The sequence below is a fragment of the Cydia fagiglandana genome, chromosome 19, assembly GCF_963556715.1.
Source record: "Cydia fagiglandana chromosome 19, ilCydFagi1.1, whole genome shotgun sequence".
In the NCBI taxonomy this organism is placed as follows: Eukaryota; Metazoa; Arthropoda; class Insecta; order Lepidoptera; family Tortricidae; genus Cydia; species Cydia fagiglandana.
In genome coordinates this window covers 15560962-15588722 of record NC_085950.1, presented here as the reverse complement: position 1 = coordinate 15588722, position 27761 = coordinate 15560962, and the positions used below count along the sequence as shown (strand labels likewise).

The 27761-nt window shown below is 36.9% G+C and overlaps 1 protein-coding gene across 1 annotated transcript in view; it reads left to right on the top strand.

Moving 5' to 3' along the window:
• Positions 1 to 27761, top strand: part of LOC134674236 (orexin receptor type 2-like) — a 44805-nt gene that overhangs the window by 562 nt on the left and 16482 nt on the right. The window contains exons 2-5 of the mRNA XM_063532297.1: positions 851 to 1007; positions 13174 to 13312; positions 14682 to 14785; positions 21149 to 21248. Coding sequence (XP_063388367.1) covers positions 851 to 1007; positions 13174 to 13312; positions 14682 to 14785; positions 21149 to 21248 — 500 coding nt within the window. The remainder of the gene's footprint in view (positions 1 to 850; positions 1008 to 13173; positions 13313 to 14681; positions 14786 to 21148; positions 21249 to 27761) is intronic.

The window sequence follows — 27761 nt, the reverse complement described above, 5'->3', positions numbered from 1 at the left end:
GATAATGCAATGTTGTTGACTTCGCTCGCAAAAGAATTGAGATCTACATGAGTGCCATGTTCTAGTTCGCAGGGAATGTAATTATTTAAAGTCCAGGATTTGACTAAACGAATTACCTATATCGCGTAAAATAGAGTTAATTAATAGCACTTTTGATACGAGGTTAACCTTTGATTAAATTTATCTGCCTGTGACCATGGGTTCTGGTAAATGGCTTAAAATTGTTTTATTTGATGAATAAATTATATTACAAAAGGGGATATTTGTTGAAATGTAGCAAACATGGGTGCCGAAATATATTAGATTAGTGGGACATTTATACGAGGACGTCAAATTACGTAAAAGGATATTTGTTTTACAACAGGGCAAAATCGTTGTTAAACGAACGATTCCAGAAAGCGGAATCCTTAACCTACATAATATGTCGGTATTTGGCAAAGATTTTAGTTTATCACCGTATTATGTCGATACTTAAGTTTGCACACTAAACCCAGTAGCCTCTGATGACGGCCTTAGTAGTGACAAACTGACGTATCCGCTTACATCTGCCTAACTTACATTCTATACATCTCGGTCACACTAAAATGTGAGTACGAGCGAGATGCATAGAAAGTAAATTACTTACCTACATGCTAGCGAATATGTTATCTCAAACTGGTGGTATCTGAACAGATATTTAAAGGCTCCTCTTCACGTTGGGCCAACCCCAACGCCAACGAGGGACGCATTTATGCGTTAGAGGGAGCAAGTGATATTGCTATCTCATTCTACCGCATGGCTGCGTCCCTCGTTGGCGTTGGCGTTGGCCCAACGTAAAGAGGAGCCTTAACAAAGCCGTTGTTGCCAACAGTCTGTGTCGGTGACGGTGTCGGTCCTCACGCTGACGTTCATCGCGCTGGACCGCTACTACGCCATCGTGCACCCGTTCAGCCACCGCCAGCAGAACGAGCCCATCGTGCACGTCAAAACCACCATCTGCATCATTTGGATCGTGTCGCTCTTGTTCAGTAAGTTACACCTCTAGCCTTCTAATAAGAACCAGAGTCATTTTTGCAGCTTTGTATTTGGAAACTTCTTTTATTCCATTATAGTACAGAATTCGATTTTAATTTGTTCTTTTTAAAGGAACTCACACACACACACACACATCACTTCACCTCACATCACTTCACATCACTTCACATCACTTCTTAGATACATGGCACACCAAGAATAAGCGGGCATCTCGCTCGTTTCTTCCCAGAACGTGCAGAATGTGGAATGACTTGCCTCCTGAGGTATTTACTTTGCGCTACGACATGGGATTCTTCAAGAAGCGGGTATTTAGGGTTCTCAAGGGTCGGCAACGCTTAAGTGGCTCCTGTGGTGTTGCTTATGTTCATGGGCGACGATGACCGCTTCCCATCAGGCGGCTCGTCTGCTCGTTTGCTGGCTATTACATAAAAAAAAAACTCAGGACTTAGGAGGCTAGACTCGCGTTTCTACGTTTGTAAATTCACGTTTGCGTCGCGTTCGCGCTTGCATTCGCCTCGCGTTTAAACGCGAATTTTCTGAAGATTTGCAGGGTGATTGGCCAACATGCCAATCGTTAATGCTCCGTAGCGTAGCGTAGTCATCTCTCTCTATCACTCTTCCATATTAGTGCGACAGTGACAGTTGCGATTCCTTCGGTACGAAGCGTTAATGATTAGTACGTTGGCTACGCGGTAGTTTCTTTTTACTGTGACACATATTAAAAACTATGCCTAAAAAAATAATAATCGGCTATAAACGCAAAAAAGGTCTAATACGCGAAATGAAATGAAATGAAATGAAATATATTTAATAACAATTGTTACAAGACATGTCGTGGTAGGTACAATGTTGACAATACCATAGTGTAAAAAATAACATTTAATTTAATTTATTGAATACTATTTTAGTAATTATATAAGCCAATAAATAGCTAACGAATATAATTAATCCAATTAGCTACAGTTTATTCGCATTGTATGTCCAATTATTTTCTTGTTTATTTGAATATCTTAATATGTCATAACAATATTATCTAATTTTAAACAATTAATCAACAATCGGCAGACTAAAAAACTCGTCGTATGAATAGAATGTCTCGTGCGTTAACCACTTCTTAAGCCTGACCTTGAAGGCCGCGGTGGAAGTTGCATCTCTAACCGACTTAGGCAGGCGATTGTAAATCGAGGGGCCTAAATAGTACACAGATCGCTCTGACTTGGCGAGTTTGTGTGGTTCCGCGACCAGCCTATTGTGGAGTCTATTACTGCGCAGGATATAGTTGGCGTTAGCTCCTCTGCGCTTGAACATATCGAGGTTCTCGTGTGTGAAAACTGAAACCTGGTATATGAGTAAGCAAGGCAGAGGCAGGATCTTTAAGTCGCGGAAGAGGTCACGCGCAGGGGCATCCTCCGCTTTACCAGCCATCGCGCGGATGGCGCGCTTTTGCTGCGAGAACACACGCCTCCAGTCAGAGGCACGGCCCCAGAGCTCGACGCCGTAAGTCAGGAGCGAATGCACTGTCGCGAAATAACACTGTCGACCTGCACCCCTTCCGGCGGTAATCGTCAACCGCCGCAGCGCGAAGCACGCACTTCCCACTCTCTTGCATAGTTCGTCGATGTGCGTTTCCCATGTTAGCGCGCTGTCTAGATGGAAGCCGAGCAGGCGTGCGCCGTTCACGTGCTGTATAGGGGCACTGCCGGCGCACACCTTCATGGTTGGGCTTGTATGGCCGTTTAGCTTGAATACCATGTAGCTGGTTTTTTCTTTGTTTAGAGCTAAGCCGTTTCTCTGAAACCATTGGTGTAATTGCTCCATGACGAGATTTAGAGCCACTTCCAACTCCCGCCCAGCGGTAGTGCTGACGACTGCCGTGACGTCATCTGCGTACATGAATATATCGGCGCCTTTTATCGCCTTGGGCAGATCGTTCAGCAAAACGCTGAACAGGGTGTTGGAGAGGCATGACCCTTGAGGGACCCCCATCAAATTTTGTAACTCTGCAGATACAACCTTTCCCCCGTCGCCTACCACCACCTGCGCTCTGTCAGACATAAAGGACAATATTAGCTTGGTGGCTGGGCCTCGGATGCCGTAGTGGGCCAGCTTATTGGCGACGAGTACGTGGTTTGCCGTGTCAAAGGCACGGGACAGGTCGCAGCAGATAACAGCTACGTGGCGCCCCGTCTCGCGAGCGCCCACTACGCAGCGCACTACCTCTCGCACTAGGTCTGTGGTGGACCTGCCCTGGCGGTAGGCGTATTGGCTGTCCGACAGTGTATTCCCTTGTGTCCAAAAACTGAGTAGCCTCTTGTTTAAACCTACTTCGAAACATTTGCTGGGCACTGGGACCAGGGATATTGGGCGGTAAGATTTTATTACTGATTTTTTACCCTTACCTTTGTAAAGGGGGCTTATTTTTACTTTTTTCAGACTCTCTGGGTATACTCCTGTACGCATGCAGCCATTGAACAGTTCACAAAGAACGTAACTAATTGCGGGACTAGCTCGTTTTAAAAGATTAGCGGAAAGGCCGTAAACGTCGGTACTGTTTTTTGTTGCGATAGAAGTTTTAAATATGTTTGCGACTTCATCTGGTGTAAAAGGCCTGAGTCTTATAGAACTATCACTGGCGACATACCCGTCAGATAAGGAAGAGATACAGCCGCTGTGATCGGCTGCGGGTGCGCCGCATGCGGTGGCAGCCGTTACGAACTCGTGGTTGAGCGCGTCTACCGCGAGTTGTTTGGTTGCAAACTGGCGGCCGGCGCTGTCCGTCAGCAGCTCGGTGTAGTCGACGCGCGGGCGCGGCGCCCGAGCTAGCTCGACGCCCAAGTAACACAACGTAGCTGAATATTGTTTGAATAATAGAGCATGCCGTACTTAATGCTGAATAAGGTAGCTGTATAACAGCTGAATAAGCGTTATACAGAAGGTTTGGGCGCAAAGTGGGCAGTGCCCACGCCGCTTATTTCTGAATAACAGTAATGTAATAGCTATATAAGTGTATGCCCACACATTGAATCGCTGAATAACACTTGTATAGAGGCTGTCAAAAGCTTATATACCGCTTTTAAACCAAAGTTATCCAGCTTTGTACACAATGAATCAGTTATTCACACGTTATGAAGCTTTTGGTTCCAAAGTGCATTTTTACAGAAAATATATTCAGATATTTGTGTTAAATCAATGATTTGTCTTCCATTTTAATTTATGAACTCGTGTCAAAGTGTAGTTTCTGCAGTGAAAACTTACAAAATAAGGAGGACATCACCCATGTATTTATTTGATGTTTACATAACTTCAATTTCATTGCGCATGCGACTTTACTGTTAATATATATATACATTTTATTTAAAATTTTAAAGCGCCGCGTAAATAATGCACCGTTTCAAAAGTAAATATAGAAAATTTACTACTCCACATTTAAATTTGTAATTTTTCTGCGGTGTTTAGATGTTTTAGTGATATAAAATGTACTTTAACAAGTTATGCTACGATAAAACTAGTTTTATAAATGAATAAAATGGGTTTTTCAGTTCATTTTCAATTCCTATATAATTGTAGAGGTTAGAAAGTGAGCAACCGTAATGGCGTCCGACTGTGCTGAATATAAGCTGCTGCCACAGCTATTGTTGTGCTAATTTCTGAATAAGCATTCACGTTATTCGCGTTACTAAGCAACATGTTAGATAATAATGGTCTTAACACAACAAGTTTTGAATAACATCAGTATAATAGTAATTGTTTTCTCAATCTTAAAGCCTATTAGGGTTCTATACACAAATAGTAAAAACCACATAGATCCTCACTACTTTGATGATAAAACATTATAGGTATGTAACACGGGCAATATTCAATCCTACTTCCCACTAATATTATAAACGCGATATAATATATAAGTTATATGATAAATCTGGGGGCACGGCAGTTTACACAGTTATTTTTTCCGTTATCAGTTCCGACAAATATGTAGTAGGTAAAGGTAACGCAAAGATGTACGACGTGAGTACGAAGATGTATATAGTATGAGTGGTATGGTTACGAGTATGGTATGAATATGAATATGGTATAGGTGCGAAGGTGAGGGTATATCATTCATTCATTCATATTAGTAGCGGGTATCACGGGTATGAGTACAATTAAGTATAGTTTGATATGGGCAGTATTGTTTAGGTATGAGTACGAGTACAGTGTGGGATGGGTATGAGTAGACCCACTTGAAAACTAAAAACAGTCTGTTCAAAATCGACAGGAGAATCGATTTCGCTATGAGGGTGATTATTTTATTTTTCTCATACCCAGTCCAGTCTACAACTTTTTAATGCAACAATATGAATAACTAGCATTTGACACATTGTTTGCCAACGAACAACAACCTTAAATGGCCATTGGTAAACTTTATCTCGTTGCAGTAAGGTATGAAAATGGTCACTTAACAGTGTTTACGATGGTAACTAGCAATTGTTTTACGTCATTAAAAGTAGAGATGCAACGGATACTTGTTTGGCCGGATTCCGGATATCCGGCCTGGACACTGGCCGAATATCCGGTATCCGGACGCCGGATATTCGGCCGGCGGAACTATACCTACATTTCGGTTTTTCAGGTGCGTATTCTGCAGGTTTGACCTGTTTCCTAGTAAACGTTCGCGCGGACTCATTTCTAGGTTCGAAATGAGTGCGCGTGCAAGTCAGTGGAATGATTAAATTGTTTTAAAATAATAAACAAGTACGATTATGACCGTGTCTGTTTCTTAAATCCAATTTGTTTACTCCGAAATCATGCAATGTTACTATCCGGTATCCGGCCGAATAGAAGGTCACTATCCGGTATCCGGCCGGATAGTAAAATAGTGGCCGGATAGGCCGGATAGTAACCGGATATCCGGTGCATCTCTAATTAAAAGGACTATGTATCTTGTGTAAAATAACCAATCGAAGAGAATTGTTAAGAAAACTAAACCACGATTTTTTAAATAATGGTTGGATTAAAGAATATGCGTATTTATTCTTGATGCGTTCAAAATAAAATAAAAACACGCTCAAGCTCAAATCAATCAGACTCAAGTAGCACTGTTGACCGTGGATAAAGCTATGGAACCCTCTCCACTGCGCACTTGTTGATACTAAGCAGTAGTTTGAATAGCGCTTCTCATTGCGTTCATTTTGCAGCTTTTAGCAAGAAAATATAGTATATGTGTACTAAAATCGCTATAACTTAACTATAAGTGTTGTTTTAGTATTTATTATTCAGACGTTATGTCAATAAAAGCCATAATTAACCCATATATGCAGCTACTGAATAACAAATAATATGTGGATTTTATTACAGCTTCCAGTAATAGCGTCCACCTTTATTCAAAAACTAGCGTTAAAACAGAAACTGCAACCGCTTTTATACAGTTGAAAGTCTTCACCGACGCTTCTTTTCAGCATTTAGTAGCCACTATCACATTTTTCTTAATATTGTCTGCTTAAAATCATACAACACAGAATATATACAGCTAATTGCTGCTAATGCTGCTATTATGCAGCTTTTAGTAACCACAAATGCTTTAAGCTGAATAATGTCTAAGTAACTGTGTAAGAAATAAGTATTATTCAGCTTTAATATGCAAAACCGATACTATGCAAAATTTATTCAGCATTTATTGGTATAAAGGCCCCACTAGGCCCACATATTTTCTTATTCCGAATTTAGTAATTTCCACTGCATATACACAAAATTTATGCAATCTTAATTTGAATAAGATGATAATTTTACTCTATTATCCTGCTTGTGTGTTACTTGTGCGTTTATGGCCTTCCACATTGCTTTACTTTTATTGGGGTTGTTACTAATTAATGAATTAAAATACATGGTACGTTTACTTTTTAACTTGTTATTGTATGATTTAACTACTTCATTTGTAGCGTCATGTAAGGAAATATTACCTGGGTATTTGTTTGATAATTTAATAAAATCGAAAACTAACAATTGAAAGTCTTTAAGTTCTTTATCGATCCAAGGGTTCTTTTTGGGATGAGTATTTATATTTTTTAATGGAAAATGTATCTCGAGCAGGTATGTGAAGATGTTAACAATTGTAGTTGCGAATTGATTGCAATTGCCCTTGTGCTTAGCCACTATGCCTCTCCAATCTATAGACTCAAGCGCAGTTACAAAAGATGTTATGTTTGTATCGCTAAAAACCCGTTTCGTTATCAGTGGGGACGACGAGTGTGCGATGCGCGGCACGGTGAGTCGCTGCGCTGTATGGTCACTCAGGTTAGTGACAACGCATGTTGCGGACACACGGTCTCCACGGATGTTTGAATATGCGTGGTCCAGCAACGTCGCGCTGTAACCGTCCTTTCGGGTGACTTCGTTGACATACTGACCAAAATTATGAGCTGATAAAATATCACGTAGTTGTTTTTTGATGGCAGTGTTCTTAAGCAAATCGATATTAATATCGCCCATTATGATTGCTTGGAGTTTATCATCATTAATTTTGGCAAGCAGGCCATCGAACAACCCGAGATAGTCGGAATGACTTGTTAGGTTGGAGTGGTAGATTCCCACTATTAGTAGATCCTCATGTATGAGATGTATTGCGCAAACATCGAAAACCTGCTCGCGAGATAACTCACAATAGTCCGATCGTGTCAACGCCTTTATATGTGATTTAGCATAAATGCAGCTTCCACCTCGTTCTATGTTTGGTCTACAATAATGTGATAGTAAATCAAAATTAGTCAATGTCACGGATTGAATTTCATGGCTACGCAAGAAATGTTCGGTTAATATTAAAATGTCACAGGTCAGGTCATTACTTAGTAACATTTCTAATTGCCTCGTCTTTCCATACAATCCTCTGATATTTTGATGGCAGATTGTGAGAACCGTAGTTCGCGATGTCTGTGTGTCAGTTGTTTTCTGCGCCGGCGGCTGGTCGATCGGCGTGCGCGATGCGGCGTTGTCGGGGTCGGGGGGGAGCGCGCCCGGCGCGCCCGCCGCTGGCTCGAAACCACTCGCTCACCTCCGTTCCAGATGGCCAGATATCTGGAGACATCATTTCTTCATACTTACTGCACGGGACAGTGATTGCAAACGACGCATAGTGCTCATGCTTTAGGCGCAATTTTTCGACCGTGCAGTCCGTATATCCAGTCTTTTTAGCGATAGAAATAAAATGAGTTTGTACGGGTCAGCCCGTGTTATACTTCAGCCAAAGAGTATATTAGTTAGTATATACTTCAGCTTGACTCACGAACAACCTAAGAAGTTAGAGGACCTTCCACTGCGACAACATTTCCCCTTTCCTTCTTGAGAAAAGTTTACGGTATCGTCTAGGGTTATCGCAAATGCCGCTACGAGCGTAAATGCCCCAACTGAACCTTTATTTATTAAGTACGCCAAACGTTAAGAAAACTTTTACAACACTACGGTCTTTCGTAAAGTAACTTGTTTCAAAGTCTGTGAACTATTTTGCCTAAATCACGCGCGTTCAAATAGAAACAATTTGAACGGACACGTGGGAAATACCTACTGAAAATTTCTATAAAGAGCCACTTATTAGAGATCACACTGAAAGAAAAGATTTATTGTTTGATAAGATGAGTCTTTGTCTGTTTTATTTTTTGGGTTACAATTTATTTGGTTGTGAGAATTTATTAGATATTAAATTTCCAGTTTATATTTTTATTACATATTAAATGTGAGTTCAATCAACAACAAACTTATACCAGGCTTCGAGCATGATATTTTAATGACAACCACTTCTCGTGCGACTGTCTGTAATGCCTTATAAATTTAGTAGGTTTCATACAAATTAAAGCCTGACCAGTAATAATTATATGATCACGCGCCATGTTGCGGAATTTCACTGGAAATATTTTTTTTCATACTATACTGAACTGTCACCCTATACATGAGAATAAGAGCGCCCTCTTGACAATGATCAATATATTACCTAGTAAGGATGACTCATAGTTCCAACCGTTTTTAGGGTTCCGTAGCCAAATGGCAAAAAACGGTACCCTTATGGATTCGTCATGACTGTCTGTCTGTCCGTCCGTATGTCACAGCCACTTTTTTCCGAAACTATAAGAACTATACTGTTGAAACTTGGTAAGTACAGTCAACGGTAAAAATATGGGTGAACCAATCATTTCAAAAATATGTCCCATAACTCTTATGTCAGTGAATTAAGAACTATGGGACATATTTTTGAGTAAGTTGTCTACACCCATATTTTTACCGTTGACTGTAGGTACATGTATTCTGTGAACCGCATTAAGATTTTCACACAAAAATAGGAAAAAAAAAACAATAAATTTTTAGGGTTCCCCATACTTAGAACTGAAACTCAAAAATGTTTTATTCATCAAACCCATACGTGGTGGATAGGTCTTCAAAAATGATATTGAGGTTTCTAATATCATTTTCTTCTAAACTGAATAGTTTGCGCGAGAGACACTTCCAAAGTGGTAAAATGTATGCCCCCCCCCCTATAACTTCTAAAATAAGAGTATGATAAAACTAAAAAAAGTATATGATGACATTACTATGCAAACTTCCACCGAAAATTGGTTTGAACGAGATCTAGCAAGTAGTTTTTTTTTTAATACGTCATAAATCGTAAACCGCAATTTTATTATGTTACTTACTGCTACGGAACCCTTCATGGGCGAGTCCGACTCGCACTTGGCCGCTTTTTCTGATAGATATGAATTTGGCAAGTCTTATACTAGCTTAAGTTTCAAAAACAGTTTTACAAACTCGCGATTTCTAATTTATCAAATTACCAAAAGAAGCGCCCTGCGTCTGAATAAATAGGGTAATCGCTTTTGTAATTAGTCACGACTAAACAGATGATTAATTGGGTTAATTAGGTCGCCTCGAAGTTTGTAAACGAATTAAGCTTTGAATAAACTCTGGGGAATAAAGACATGTGGAGGGAGCGTATTGGCACGTGGATGAAAAGTTTGACTTTTGTCCTCATTTGTAAATAGTCGTACCCATGCAAAACTAGTTGAGGCCTCAATGTGAAACGCTAATTGCTTGTGTTGTATGAAACCTTGCACACAAGAATTAGGGTAACTAAAGGTGGTGTTACACCGTTATGGTGAGATTTTTAAGGCCGTGAAGGTTCAGGTTGTTCTTTCACTCTTACTGAGAGTAAGCGTGAGCGAGATGGCTGTGCGTGCCCGGAATTGCAGATATCATGTTTTTGAATTTTGATTTATTGTAAGTTTTAGTTGTAAACATGATAAAAAATATCAATGACTTCGATCAAACATAATTATTATTCATTTTTAGAAGCAATGTTCATATTCATAGCTTGTATTCAAAAATTATTACCTACAACTTCTTAAGGTGCTTTTTAGACCCATGTTCACGATTTATTTATATTAAGCGGTAATCAAAAAATATCTGGATTTGAATCTAATTCGAAAATATTACTAGAAAAAGGCCTCAATACTTTGATCTAAAAACCCTAAAAAGCGCTACAATTTTTCATAAACTATGTTCTCTGAACCTATACAGCGCGGCACCTTAAGGTTTCGTAGTCTAAAAAGAACGGCTGCCTATCGGTGTCTTTTCCGGCCGCAGCTTATTAGCCGGTGGTCATTAGTGCAAGAAAAATATTATTTTGCATTAATTTAAATATTAATCACACCAAAAGAAGGTAAAATATAATCTACGTAAATTCAAAAGTGGAAAAATTACTGCCTTGGGTTTGAATTCACGGCCTCTGAATTTTTCCACTTTTAAATTTATTAATAGCATCGTTCGCAGACGTTTCTGCTTATTAAAAATTAAATTATAATCTACGTAGTTAAAAAGGATGGATATGGGCCGTAATCTGAAATAATGAATGGAAGGGGAATGCCCCTTTGAAAATGTTTATTTTAAAAATATTTACAATGGACATCCATAGTATACGTATAATCACAACAAATATTCTGAAACAAAAGCTTAATTGCGACCGAAGCATAGCGAATGTCTACGTTTTGACTCGGGTATTTTGCTTTCGTATGTCCAGATGTTTTCCCATATAGGTCGCAATTCTCAACCTATTCTCGTGAAATTTTGTGACCAGATACTATTATTGTTTTTTGAAGTGAAAACTTCTTTAGCGGCGCTGAGCACTTTTTGAGGTGGGGAAAAAATGATAAACTCGAGCAGCGTAACGCGTAACACTACTGACGTCATGGGTGACGGCAATGTTATTCACCAAAGAACTTTAGTCATAACGTATCATAATCAGGTCAATATTTAAAATTAGAGTTATATTGAGCAATAAATCTCAATGTTCTAATCTTGTACGGGTTGAAATACGAGCATCTCACAGTTACATTCTAACTTTATATCACTCCAATATAATTTAATAAAGCTACATCTTGATGAAATCGTTAATAAAAGTGAACTCTAATAAAATAAAACTCAAAATATCATGACCAAATATATTTAGATACGAGGTCGGCAAGGTAACTTTATAATTTCTATACGAATTTTAAACAATTAACGTTACAAATTTAAGCTCACTGGCCAGCAATTTCGGAACTAAAGTTTTTCAATAGAAAGGAGGATGGGTCAATTATACATAGTGATGCAGACATTTTGAACTAGTCATTGAGTTTTCACTTCTGTCGGCACTCCCGGAGTGCAACCCGTTGTTTTTTATTGTTCTCGATCCAGTTATTGGATTTTTTTCTAATCGCGGAAATTGTAATAGTAGTCTATGGCGCTTAAGACCATTCGGAGTTGACTGCGATATCGACACAACAAACTAAGTATTTATCACTTTCACATTTTCTAAGCTAGATGCGACGTCTACATACAACTCACAGAGCCTCTAGTAAATACTTTCATTTCAATGAAAACTATAGCGAACAATCGGTCCAGCCGCTTTTGAGTTATTGCAAAAAATCTTCTCTTCTTAGTAAAAAGTCGTACAAAGCACTGAGAACTGCGAAGATACTTCTTATGTACATATTGTACATGATACTTACTAATAGCCCCCGGTTTGCCTATTTTGACAGAATGGTAACAGTAAAATCCTACACTGAGCATAGCCCGACATGCTCTTGTCCGAGTTTTAGGTTTTTATACGTCGCTCTAAATTATAAAATTCCAATAAAAACGAACGTTGGAAAAATATGAGGACGAACAAGGACGCCTCCATATTTAATTAATTATATCTTTTATAACTTTAAAATCCCAAGGGTTTTATACAAATATGTATTTTTGTTTGTTAATTAATATAGATTTTCCTTATTGTGTGGCTGTATTATGTTGGACTATGTGATTATCAATAAATGTTAATAAATTTGGTTTTCCTTAATAAAACAATGTTTTTATAAAATAAGCCTTCTATTACGCTAATGCTTTCACGAGTTTTTTAATATTAATTATTTTTAAGTACCCTTATTAATTTATTCGAGATCATGGATGGGGGCGTAAAATATTTCAAACCGGTTTCAATTAGGTACATATATTCTAGCTCCCTAGTCGACCGGCTAAAAAAAACCGGGCAAGTGCGAGTCGGACTCGCGCACGAAGGGTTCCGTACCATAATGCAAAAAAAAAACAAAAAAAAAAGCAAAGAAAAAACGGTCACCCATCCAAGTACTGACCACTCCCGACGTTGCTTAACTTTGGTCAAAAATCACGTTTGTTGTATGGGAGTCCCACTTAAATCTTTATTTTATTCTGTTTTTAGTATTTGTTGTTATAGCGGCAACAGAAATACATCATCTGTGAAAATTTCAACTGTCTAGCTATCACGGTTCGTGAGATACAGTCTGGTGACAGACGGACGGACGGACGGACGGACGGACCCGTTTTACCCTGTGGGTACGGAACCCTAAAAAAGGGTGTTACCTCCAAGCAATAACGTGTAGTGCCTATTATGTCCATCAAGGAATTTGTAATACGTACTAATCTGTTAATAAATAAAACAGTTTTGTCAGTTAACAAATATTGATGAATTGATTTATCGGATAAAATCTTTTGTTAGGTTCTAGTTATATCTACATGATTAGGGTGCAATAAACGAATTGTTGACAAGTTTATTTACTGAACCAAAAAAGTCTACATTTTACACGTTTCATCTAGATTTGACATGAATAGTGGCTTTTATTTACTCGTGTTTATTTCAATCCCTAGACTGCCCGGACCTCATTTCCCTGACGACCGTGCAGCAGCCTCTACGTTTCGATCTGCCGCACATGGTGCAGTGTCAACCCACCTGGTCCGCGCACGCGGATCTTGTCTGGCACGTCATCAAAATCGTCTTTATGTACGCGTAAGTGACACTGCCTTAATTTTATTTTGAGGGTCAATTTGAAAACTCAGGACTAACTATTTACTTAATAGCGGACAGATTCGCAAGCATAAGACAATACCTAGTCAAAAAAGGGACTTCCTTCCAAAGGGATTTCTCTTTTTCAGGACCGTTTATCGAGTATAGATTCGCAAGCTAAGCAATACCTACTAGTCAAATCCTATTCCCTTTTTCAATATCGTTTATCTAGTAGGGTCGTAGTACTATGTACTAGTTTGGTATTTGGTATTACCAAATTCTTTAGGATTTTCCAATATGAATGTATGAAACTCTTCAAATATCTGTTACATCATGTTTCTTAGATACGAGACGTGTTATAGAATGATGTATTTTTAAGCAAACAAGCATGGTCGGTCTCGGTTTGCACTTATTTTATACAGTAAATATTTACGTACAAAAATGTTTGATGGGCAAATGAAAATAGCTAATGGTTGGACAGTAATTTCAAGATTTAATATAATGATGCTTGGATTATAAAATATTAGTTTTATATAAAAATAACACACGTTTCGTACGCAAAAATAGGCGGCAAATACCACTACTTATATACTCTTCCTTTCTTTCTAAGATGGTTACCTGTTCTGTTCTCCATTTCATTCTTTGCAAACATAACTAAAGCAACCAATTGACAAAACGTGTCATGTTAAATAAATTGAAATAGTCAATAGTCTTCAATTTCACGTATCCTATGGGAAAACTCTGTGAAAATTCATATCAAATAATAAAATGCATCAACATAAATATTGTAACTTTGAATCAAGATGTTATAATACAAACAAATTCGTACAACTTTAAGCTTATATCCAGGATTACACACTGAGAGAAAAGTACAACAAAAATACATTTAGAATTACAAAAATAAACTTAATCCGGGGACAAGGAGAGTTAACTAATAGGAACAAATTGACTTTTGCAATTTCTATTAGTTCTTGCAATTTCTATTATCTGTTTGTTGAAATTATATTTGGGATTACTGAGCTGTTTGTAGAAATAAATAAACTTTACAGAAATAGTGAAACGTCCATAATTATTACTAAAACTTCATTTTTTCCCCCAGTACAGAACTGTTTTTGAATTCCTGGTGATGATTTTTCTCTCAGTGCAATAATTTTATTATTACAATTGGTATACACATTTAAATACTTACACGAGTGTAGATATGTAAACAAGAATTGGATGGAGATGGAACTCGATCACAATTGTGAGGTCTTGGATGGGGTTGTTGGGGTCTGTCATGCTGGGTGCTGGGTTTAATAGGTAAATTGCATAGTGTTAAAGCAAGTCTTGCATGTTTCACTTTACTAGTAGACTAATATAATAATTGTTACAGGGTTCCGCTGGTGCTGCTGGGAGGCGCATATTCTTTGATCATCTTGGAGTTGTGGAAGTCGGAAAAATTCCCCGGACAAGCTAACTGCAAACACATTAATGAAAGTAGGATATTTTATTACTATTCAAAATATATTGCACCAATGTTGTAAAAGGTAATTTAACAAGTTTTGTTTATAACACACATAAAGCAAAACTTTACTCGTAAACTTGTTAATATTACTCGCATTTCAGATATTTACATTTAAACTTTTAACTTTGATTAAACCTAATAGACTCATTTATTATTCTCAAATATTTATTGTTGTTATAACAAAGTTTGAATATCTGAAAACGAGCTGAATAAAACGTTTCTACTATTAAGACTAACCAATATTTATTTTATTAGGTTTTAATTAATTATTCTATCAACTAACTACAATACAGGCTAATGTCTAACCTACTTTATACCAAAATAAATAAACACATGAATAAAAACAAAAGCATACATGAAAACTTGCAATTTTTTCATTGCGAGTATGGAAAATATACTTAGTACTGTAGAAAATATTTAGCGAAATTCCTTAAAATTAACATTTACAAAAATAAATAAATATATTCGTTACCCCACACACAGGTGTTCCCTGCAATATAAAAAGGCAAATATACTTACTAATAAATTTGCCTATAAATCTTTCTTGCCTTTTGTAATTTAGGTATATTATATTAGGTCACGTACAATACCCTACCATTATCAGTCATTATTCAATACACACCCCACCTTAGTGACCAGATTTTGTTTCTAAATGTTTGTAATAAGTAGTAGTTGTTTCTCATTTTCTATAAAAAAAAATACTTTCTTGATTCATTCTTAACACGAAGGGCCTCTAAAAAACATTTCATGTACCTATTGGGCAATCACTGAATCAGTTATATTGAGAGATTTACTGCTAGCTATAGTAGGTACGAAATTGTTTTTAAATCGAAATGAGTCAATAAATACCCCTACTAGAGTTTCGTAGTCGTATAATTAATATCCCCGGGGGCTATATTGACGCAGCAGTATTTTACGTTGAACCCCCAGACCCATAAATAATCGATATTGTTGTGGATTTGTTTGTTCTTGGAGATTGATTGATTGTGCTGGTTAGGCGTGAGGCGTATTCACATTGTATCTAACTAAATGGTTGATAATATTATTTGGAGAACATATTTTAAGGAACAGTTTTAGCTCAACAATCTATAACTGTAGCTGAGCACTGGTTGCCAGGCGATAAAGCTTGCGTCTTACGAGGGGAGTATAATAATTTGATGTATATCAACCATAGCTAAGCACCTTCATTTAACTTTATTCTGTATTCTTATTAGGTATTTGATATTGATAAGAAATAAAAGATTAAGAATGAAAAAAAAAATTCATGCAAATTTTAAATGCTTCTAACTACATATTATAATAACGAAAACATCGATTACATCGAATTGTGTTAAAATATTTTCAGATATGTTAATATCAAGAGAGGAAAAAGAGTGCGAAATCGCCTTTTCATACAAATATGAAGAGGCGATTCCGCGCTTTCTGCCCTTTCAGCCTAAAAACCGGATGGTCATCGAAGCGGCTCGTAGCACAAATAGCAAAATCGGTAAATAAAAACATCGTGAGGAAAATGGACATCATCTCAGTAAATCCCTTGCATTATTTATTTCTTGGACCGTACATAAGTCGACTAGTTAGGTACTCTTTAGTGAATAAAAAAAACACGAGGAAAACGGACAAATTCAATAAAGCTTATTTCCGCTCTGCGATGGAAGGTCAAGCAGTATCGCTAAGATGAGGAGGACTCCATATTACTTACAAAATAATAAATAGAAATAGTAGATCATAATATAAACCAAGGCATGAAAGGCACCCATTTCTGACGAGATATTTTGGCGCTGGAATGAAGTGAGTATAATTAAGGGGCGTACTTACCTTAATTATACGAAGTTACGAGGAATTAATATAACGTAGACTGCTCAAATCATAACCCTTCCAGTATTCGGGTAAACACGAGTATGCTGTTAATCGGAATACCGTAAGAGGACAAACACGTGAAACTACCTAAGGTATCCAATATGTATGCTAAGTAGGACCTTTCCGTTGGACACCTGGCCATTTTGATTACATAGATCAAGCAAAGGACGACAGATTGAAGGTAGAGGTGAAATGTTTACGTATTTTTAGGTTCTAGATACAGTAGATACCTAAAATTATTTATAAAATATTTTCATAAATGACATAAATATTAATGAAATTACATGCTTTTTGAATGTGTTGTTATGTTCTTAGTCGCAAAAAGAGGTATGTGTTTAAAAATGAAAGTTATTACGCGGGTAAAATAAACTTACTGACAGCCCAACGAAAACGAGTAACTGATCTGCATCATTGTGAATCAGTATCAGTTAGTTAGGTATCATAGAATATTGCCAAGGTATGACATAGTAGATTGTTAACCAAGGGATGAAAGGCACTCATTTCTGACGAGATAGTTTGGCGCTCGAACGCATTGTTTATTCAATCCGAATAGTTAATGGAAGTTGCAAACCCAATTGAATACCGCAAAATTATTCAACTTAGATTATACAGGATTTAAACTGAATATCAATAGACAAAACGTTTGACAAACTTCAACCCTTCTACGGCCCTTTTCAGAAAAAGCCCTACCCTTTCAAAGTCAATTATAAAATCCTAATGTCACGCCCAACCTTATAATAAATGGTATGACCCGCGACTCATCAAAAGTTGTGACACTGCGTTTGAACACCCGACTCAAAAATATCCACATATCTACTTACATCCATAGTACATAAACATTTATTTATGGATTTAAATGAAATTACCTACAAAAAGTGCCTGATTGCTTTCGTCATTCAACTAACGTTCCACAAGCGTATGTTGGGTTTTCAACGGCATATGTTTTAAAATTCTAACAACAATAAATCAATGTTCGACTTGTAAAGAAAGCTGTTGTAAATCGATTGATCTGTCAGAGATAAAAATACGCTAGCTGGGAATACTCGTACTTTATTTCGGTCTAGAAATTTTTGTTATATGTATGTACATGTATATTTTGGTGACGTGTATGTACATGTGTGTAGATCCAGCCGCAAAATTGCATGGCCACATAATGGTTTTTCTCATACACAGAACTTGTCTCTTTTTACCCAAATACGGCAAAATTAAAAGATAGGGTTATGATTTCGTCAGTCTATGAATATATGTAGGTACAGTGGGGGTATGCACACAGTGTTAAACTAGGTACGGGGCTGATTTTGTTGGGTGTCATTCTGAATCCCTAACAACGTTTGTCCTAAAGTCACTTGCTCTAACTGGTTTGTCCTAATGGGGACATGCCCTAACAATCAATTGTCATAACGATTATTTTCCATAATGTAATGGTTAGCCTAAGAATCATTTGTCCTAAACATTTATACCATAACTATCAAGATCTCTAAAGTTTTTTACCATATTTTCGAAATCCCTAACAATGTTTGGCATAAAATAACATGCTCTAACTGTTTTGACCTAATGGCTATTGCCCTAATGATCTATTATCATAACAGTTACTTTTCCTATTGATCAATTATCATAACAATTATTTTCCATAATGAATGGTAACGAACTGTTGCGACAAAAGTGGGTTAGGTTAGGTTAAAACTGTGACCCTCGAAAAAACGAACTGCTGTCACAAAAGTGGGTTAGGTTATGTTAGAACTGTGACCCTCCAAAAAACGAACTGCTGCCACAAAAGTGGGTTAGGTTAGGTTAGAACTGTGACCCTCAAAAAAACGAACTGCTGCCACAAAAGTGGGTTAGGTTAGGTTAGAACTGTGACCCTCGAAAAAACGAACTGATGTCACAAAAGTAGGTTAGGTTAGGTTAGAACTGCGATCCTCGCAAAAATGAAATGCTGCCATTGGTTAGGTTAGGAGGGAAATTTAAATTAGGACATACGAGTATTAGGTCAAGAAACGATAGGCTAAGTAAAATTAGGTTACATGATGGTTAGGATATATAATTTTTAGAACTAACAATAATTAGGCAAAAAAAAAATTATGCTACATAACATTAGGATAAATACTCAATATGGAAAGTGCCATTAGGGAAAAACATATTAGGATAAAAAAAAATCGGCCTGTCGATAATAGGGAAACCATTATTAGGGTATACGAGTGTTAGGACAACTGAACACTATGACAAACAATATTAGGGAATGCAAAGATAGGAGAAAAGACTTTAGGGATTCAGATATAGATCCGATTTTGTTAATTTAGATGTGATGGATGGCAGTCGATGGGTTCTTGTGTCCCGTTTGACATAGGATAGGCTAAATATTTTTTAATACAGTTGCTCAAAAAGTGCTACTTTACGTAGCTGTTTAGCGTGCGGAAAGTTGGTTATCTCGAACTAGTGCTTTTTACTTTTCCATTTTTTTTTAATTTATACTTGTTCCAATTCACGACTACTTATGATGAGTGTTAATATTAGTTTCCTTTAAACGTCGTAATCAGCATAAAAACCTACCGTTAATGTAAGAATACGAAAAATATTACATATTTAATATTTAATTACTTACCTCTTCATCATTATAACACGTTTATTTTTTAATATTCAATATTGAAAATTCCGTGCTTAATAAGTTGACTGAATGGAACGGAATAGCTGTCAAACGCCCATAGATATAATATACTTAAAGACGACGTCTAACCGAGCTGTCACTGTTACCACTTTTGTTTAGTGTACGATTAACAATGTTTTTCTTATTTTTTCGCAACTGTATTAAAAAACGTCGTTCGATACACGTGCGGAAATGTCATTCTTCACTCGTCCCGAGTCTTGCCACTCGCCTGCGGCTCGTGGCAAGATATCTCGGTACTCGTGAAGTAATGACATACCTTCCGCACTAGCATCGAAATGTACTATTACTGCCTGCTACTAAAAAAGCTGCTATTACAAAAATGGTTACATTCTTACTTCTTCTTCTTCCTGGCGTTATCCCGGCATTTTGCCACGGCTAATGGGAGCCTGGGATCCGCTTGACAACTAATCCCATGATTTGACGTAGGCACTAGTTTTTACGAAAACGACTGCCATCTGTCCTTCCAACCCAGAGGGGAAACTAGGCCTTATTGGGATTACTTTAACTTTATTGGGAACTTTACTGCCACTAGCGGAAATCTGATTAAAATTTAATTTTGTATTTGTTACGCTTAGTAAAGTATAGTTATGAAAGTGTTCGAGCAATCCACTAAAATAAAATAATGTATTGAACAGGACTTTATATCAAAGACTAGGTATGTGTCAAAACTAATAAGTATACCTACCATTCTTTAACAGCTAAGTTTACAAAAAGAGATTTGTAGATTGTATGTAGAACATTAAAAACTGGAACAGATATATTTGAACGTGAACTGTAGATATTTATCTCTATTGGAAAAAGTATTCCCCGGCGGCAGACACTTAGGGCTCGTTGTTTTATCCGCTATTAATAATTCTGACTGTAAATGCTTTAAATATTAAATTAGGAAAACTCGCTTAGTTATCTACTTAGTAGAATCGCTCCGATCGTCCCAAAACTTAAGGGCTGAACTTTTAATAATGGGATCCCGCTTATGGGTAACTTTTACTTCATCGCGTTATTTGTTTTGTTGTTTAACTTGGATACATACTTGATCTAATCATGCAATTTAGAACTTGATAAAAGAAAGTATTCGCTTGCCCTTCTATACATCCGGTTCGTTGTTAGATTGATTGTTTAAGCAGAGTTGAGTATCTTGATTGTAAGGGTTCAATGTATCTACTTATAAATAGAAGAGGTTCACCGAGAGCCTTCTTTATTAGTAGGTATCTGCTTTCGAAACTCTCGTGCCGAACAGTTTTAATCAGCGTACATTTATTTTTGTGATCCTTTGAAGTATTTGTGTATTGTTTGAATAAAATCGGTTTTCAAGGTTCCATTGTTGAAACGGCTGTCAAGCTTTAAATTAATCGACCTCGGTCGAAGCCGAAATCCGTAGGAAATTAACATCTATTTGAATTCAAGTTCCAAAGGTGCATTAAATCTTGTCATCCTGTGTTATGTTTAAAGTCCGTACTCAACCAAGTAGATAGGGGTCCTAAGCAGATCTAATTTAAAGTTAGTTTGAAGTTAGTTTTTTAACCATATAAATGCACATTTAAATATACACATACTACAATACAAATACTAAACTTAATGAATAACTAGCTTAAATCTTAAATAGGCTCTTGAGGCATTGTACCAAGGATGCTGGCGGTATTTCCTTGTTGCATCGCATTGCGCCGCCAGCTCAGATTAGGTCACCAGTGACTTCAACCAGACGCTTTCTGCAAAAAAACTTTTGCGCGCTGGGACTCCATGGACTTAGAGTTTCAACAAAATTAGTTAGTTGAATAGTCGGTCTTGTTTCTTTAATATATTTATTCTATTACAGACAAACGAAAGTCACGTCGTAAAGTGGCCAAGATGCTGGTAGCGGTGGTCGTCATGTTCGCTATCTGCTACTTGCCCGTGCACACGCTGTCTCTGCTCAGGTAATCCTTCATCATTCATCATCTTACTCACAACAAGATAATTCACGGGGCTAGCCAAGATGAGAATCGTACATCGTCAAACGCCAAATAAATAGGAAAAATGTATGAAATGATAGATGCTTCGAAAATTCACGCGACTATTTCCACACGTTTTACATTATTTGAGTTTCGATTGGCGTTTGATATTAACGATTGTTATCTTGACTAAGCCCCCGGGAGTTGAACATTGTAAATTCCTTCAAAACAACCTTTTACACTCACGTTTATGTTTAATTAGGATTATATTTTTTGGAGTTACTTAAATAATTAATATATATCTTAAAATTGTTATACATGTACCTAGTTATGTAATATTAAATCTACGTATTAAATCTTACTATCGACATATCAAATTTTCAAAAGCAATAAGAAACCGTGGGTTAGATTTAAATTATGGATTAATTTAAATTAAGGATTAAAGTAGGTCGTAATATATTAATCTTGATAGTATAATTTAACGATATGTATTAATGCTTTTGAACAGAATATTAACGACAGAAAAAATGCGAAACCCAAAGAAAACATGATTTAGGAAAAAATACCTAAAAAAACACCTAGTGACAGCGATTTCTTGGAACGGATTTACATAATTGTTACCATTTGAATAGATTACAGCCTAAAGATGATCTTGTACCTACGTTTCAATCGGATTGGGAGAGCGCTATTACCATATTTTATTTTAATATATTTGCTAACAAACAAGAAATGGGGACATTGTTATTAATGTTTATATTTGTGCAAAACTGTGGCACAAAAGTGAAAACCGACAAAACTTAGGAAATAGAAACTTCAACTGTATAATGCCATAAGCCATGTTTGAACTCATGAGTGCGCCTAAAAAAAGTAGGTGCCTACCTAAAGTCATTCAATTTAATTTGTTATTTAATTGAAAATGAAAGTATTTGTTTCAGATACAAGGTATCCATATGTTTATTTACAATATTATGTTAGTAACAAGAAAATATATACAGAGTGGGCCAAAAACTTTTGCACTTGTTAAAAATTCATGAAAATAATGCTATAAAATGTTATTGTCTATTGAATTTTTTCAGCCTAACAACATTTTAATATTATTTATTTTTTAACAAATTACATCATCCAGATGACCTGCAAGTTGTGTCTCGTCGCTGGCACTACTGCAATCGATTGTGGGAACTTTGGAAACGCTGCCACTTTCTGCGGGGGATCGCGGGTACCTCACCGTGCATGTGTTGTTTTGATTGGGGTATTTTCATAATTTTATTTAAGTACGGTACACTCGACTCTCTCGATATCCTTACAGAAAAAAAAACTAAAGGTGTAAGGTCTGGGCTTTTTGGAGGGTAGAAGAATGTGACCTTTGCGAGAAATCAATTTGTTGGAAAACATTTTTTTGTCTACCAGTAAACCAGTATACTCATGTTCGACATACGAAATGGTGCCCCATCTTGCTACATCTATGGCCTGCTGTTATATCCTTCAAAATCATGCAACTATGGAACCAAAACTCTCACGTCATCTTCACGTATTCCACTAAATTTGCAGTAACGTTTTTTCTTGACTATTTTCAACTAAGGCCCAGACCTTACACCTTATGATATTATCTGTAGGGATGTCTGAAAAGTCAAGTGTACCTTAGTAAACCGGTGACAATATCCTAATTAAAACAAAACAATGACTGTGAGATAGCCATGATCCCCCGCAGCATATGTCAGCAAGTTTTTTAAAGTTTATATAGTCGATTTTCGGAGCTCCAACGACGAGACTGATATGGTGCAATGCAATCCATCTACTTACATTAAATTTTCATCTGAAAAAAAAACATCAAATGTTGTGAAAAAGGATAAATGAAATTAAGAATTGGTTCTTCTACATATAGTTTTATTTTTGACAATGTTTCAGAATTGCCAAAATTTATTGCCCACCCTGTATGAATTGGATCGTAAATGCATAGACATCCAAAGAGTGATCAGAGGGCTATCCACCCTTTCCGGACCCTCTGCGACACCAGGGTAGCCCCAAACCCCCGAAGGAGTTGTTATATGTAGAGAAATCTTTCGAATAAATATTAAAGTATGTCCAATTTTCTTATAATTAAGCTGCATTATTAAAGTCCTCCAACCACAGATATAACATCCAGCCGGATATAATTATTTTTAATTGTTATTAATTTACATCTTCATAGAGATAAATATTATAACTGTATTCAGAAAATATTTTAATTTAATAGATATGAGTAATTTCACATGTTACAAATAGGCTGTCAGTATTCTTGAAATATCCCGGATAGTCAACCTTATTAGGTTGTTAAAGATATCTTGGAAATATAATATTTTGTTGAAACAATAGGATTAGGATAGAATAGAAAAGAATTAATAATTATAATAAGCCCTCGTATGTAGGCATTGGTACCTATATTGAAATTTGTAGTTTATTAGCCAGCGTAATTTCAATTTTGTATTTCATTGGAACTAATTCCAATTTCCGACATAATTCTGCGTTACAATAAATTGTATAAGTATGTTGTTAAGTTCAATTTAGTAATAAATTGTAGTAGGCACGTATTGTGAGTCACATTTTTGGCACAGCGACATTAATCATTCAACAAACACTTTGTGTTGACATGACTGTGCCAATAGTACGATTAATTCCAATATGTGGTTGTTGACATTTACACGATATATTACGTAAGATAAACTTCATTAGAATTGGGCAATTTTGGTTCGAGTGTGTTAATCTCCAGTGAAGATATGACCGGTCGGACTTCAATGAAAGATGAATGCCGGTATAGTCGTTCGCTTCCGAACTGGCCCCGAACGGCATAGTAGTTTATGTGACTGCTACATAAAACTCAAAGCTGAAAGGCATTAAAACTCGAGTGCGGGTTTATGAAACGAACGCAGTGAGTTTCATAATAGTAGGTATCATACGAGTGTTTTAATGCTTAATTATGTACAGTTACATACACTGCTTTATCTACACACATATTCCAGACTTTCTATGAGTATATTCTCTAACCTCATATTATAATCGACATACCACTTTGCCTTCTGGCGGAACTCCCGGATATGAGGTGGCGTCTCCCAAATATGTTTATCGCATATTTTACACAAAACTTTTGCTATAGGTAGTTACTTTGAAAACAACAAATAGTTATTTGGTTTACAGGTGGCAAAGTTGTTGTTTAACCACTCGTGCTAATATTGATACCCGAGCAAGCGAAAGATTCCAAAATTGAGCACGAGCGTAGCGAGTGTTTCGAAAAATGGAATCTTGAGCGTTGCGAGGGTTTCAAACCACGAGGTTTAAACAAAATTTGCCCCCGAGTGAAACACAAAATTTTTCACCACACCAACCCGAAGCAAATATTAAATATCAAACAAAATCAAACCAAATCAAATCCAAATAAATGTTATTAAATATTTATCATCCAAAATCGTTCTTTAAAAGTTAATGCTACCAGAAAACATAAGCAAACAACTCAAAATTTGCATTTGATTACTTTGCCTCACATGTGAATAAAATGCAACTTTGCTATCAGTTTTTGAAGTGCAAAGTAAGCCTTTCTGAGCTGGTGTAGTGAAAAGAAATTTATGTTTTACTTACAAACTAATTATAAGATAAACTGAACGTCAAATGGCGGCAAATGAAAATTTTTTTCATGCACGTCACGCGTCCGTAGTTTTTTTAATTCAGAGACAAACTAGAGTCGGGGTCGATTGCCATATCGTTCGATACCAAGTAACATGCGAGAGTTGTCAATATTGTATGCAATTGTCATTTAAATCGAATAAAACGTGATTTCGACTGATATTAAAATAGGGGTCAAATCAAGTTGCTTTTTTTTATAGAGATGTTCGTAATTTGAATTCATTACCAAATCAATTTTGATATAGTAATGAAGCTATTACAACATTTTCACAGATAAGAAATCACCTGTAACAAAACAGTTTATCGTAATGCGGGCCATTATTTACGTATTTTGAAGGCACCATAGAGGCTTTGTGATATGTGTGTAGATAAAATCCTTTGTCTATTGTTAAGTAAAAAGGCCCGTGTTATTACCTGCATCGGTCACTTTAACCGGTTTTTGTATTACAACTACTATGGAAATTACAATAAGATTCAAAATGAACAAATGGAAAAATAATTTGCCACTTCGAGCGCTACAGAACCAGTCTAAAATGTGTCATCGAGATGCATAACAAAGGCGCGTTATCGGAGAGCGCAGCTATACTGATTTTATTTAGCGTTGGACTAGCCCGTGCTCAGGTGCCGGACGGAATCGGCCTGTCAGTTAGAACCAAATCTTGACAGTTCCGAACAACTAACAGGCCGATACCGACCGGCGGACTGTTAATCAGTAGGCCCCTTTAGAATTTATACGACCCTTTTTTGCAGGTAATGGCACATACGGTTTTACTTAACAATAGACAAAGGATTAGCCATTCTGGGCCAGATACGAATCGTACGAATATAACTCCGGGCTATTAGGATATTATTATTTGACTACGATAAAGCGGAAAGAAAGGTTATGATCGTAACAGTGTAATTACATCGTAACAGTGTCACTGTTCTCGTTTTGATAGATTTTTCAAACGCGTTTAATGCTGTAAATCATGAACTTCTCCTTGCCGCCCTAGACCATATCAATATTTCATCATCAGCGGCCGAGTGGTTTGCGTCCTACCTTTGCGGTCGTCGACAGGCCACCCGAGCCAATCGGACACTATCTGATTGGTGCGATCTCTCTTCCGGTGTTCCGCAGGGCGGTATACTTTCCCCACTGCTTTTTTTCTATTTTTGTTAATTTAATTACCCCCTTCATAAATTGCTCATATCACCTGTACGCCGATGACTTGCAATTGTACACTCAAGTTAAGATCGATGAAATAGATGAGGCTGTATTGCGCCTAAATAATGACCTTTCTAGCATAGCATCCTGGTCGAATGATTTCGGGATCGTTGTCAACCCGTCTAAGTGTCAGGCTATCGTTCTTGGGAGCCCACGTTCAGTTTCTCTCTCTGACATCGCACATGTAAGACCGATTCTCTTTGAGGGTACTGTAATACCACTATCATCCCAAGTGAGAAACCTGGGGTTGATCATTGATCGGGGCCTTACTTGGGAGCCACAGGTTTCTGACGTGTGTCGCAGAGTTACAAATACCCTGAGAGCATTGTACAGGTTTAAACATTTCCTGCCGGCCAGTACTAAAACTTTACTCATTCAGGCTCTTGTGCTTCCAGTCATTGATTATAGTGATGTGTGCCTTACCAACCTTTCACAAGGACTCTTAGACAGACTGGATAGACTTTTAAACAGCTGTATTAGATTTATCTTCGGCCTCCGCAAGTACGACCATGTCTCTGCCTTTCGACGGAAACTTAATTGGCTTCGTGTACGGGAACGCAGGTGCCTCAGGGTGCTGTGTATGCTCTACAACATATTAAACGACCCAGCGATACCGGAGTACCTGCGGTCTAAATTCCAGTTTGTTATCGCACAGCCAGGCCGTGAGCTACGTTCCTCCCGAAAACTAACTCTGTCAGTTCCATTGTATCGCTCCGGATCCATGACCAACTCCTTCACCATGCATGCGATTCGTCTTTGGAATTCCCTCCCACTCGAGATAAGGCAAAGTCAGACCAAAACTTTGTTTCAAATCAAGTTGCGCAGACATCTTTTAGAAAAGTCTCTTAGCTAAGTCTCATAAAAATCTGAAAGCAGGTATATATATATATATATATATATATATATATATATATATATATATATATATATATAATATTATATTATATTATATGTACCCATATGTATGTTAGTATATTATGTATGTATAAGTAAGTATATTATAGCAATATATATATTTGAAATTGTATGTTGTTCAACATAAAAATGTATACTTAATAGTTAATTTTTCGTACTTTTAATTTTTCTTGCACCTATTACTACTTGTTCTCTGTTTGGCCCAAAGGTTAACTGGTAGAGAATGCCTTCTGGCATTAAGTTCGCCTTTTGTACAATTTTTACTGTGCAATAAAGTTTAAATAAATAAATAAATAATTATGGGCCTTAATCTGTATGAATGACCCATAGGTTTCGAATAAAGAGGATGCCAAAAATTGTTCCAGCATTCCTACTAATAAGCATATTGTATCGATTCTGGGGATTCTGGGGCACAACATACAGTGACAGCAGTCAATGCAGCAGGCAATGGGCCTTAAACGTAACAGCCGCGATGACAAACAATAAAAAGTTTACTATCATAAGCCTAACGCGTAGTAACATTTCAAAATCAGTGCTTCTAAAATAGTAAGTACTACCTATTTCCAACTACTCGTAGTATCAACATCTATATTTAAAATTAAGTCGAGCTTTGTCACTTCATTGCTAAATTATTAAATAAACAGACAACTCGCATCCGTATCAGTTCATTATCATAATACAATATTGGCCGCGACGTTCCTTGATCTCTGAATAGTGTTTATGTT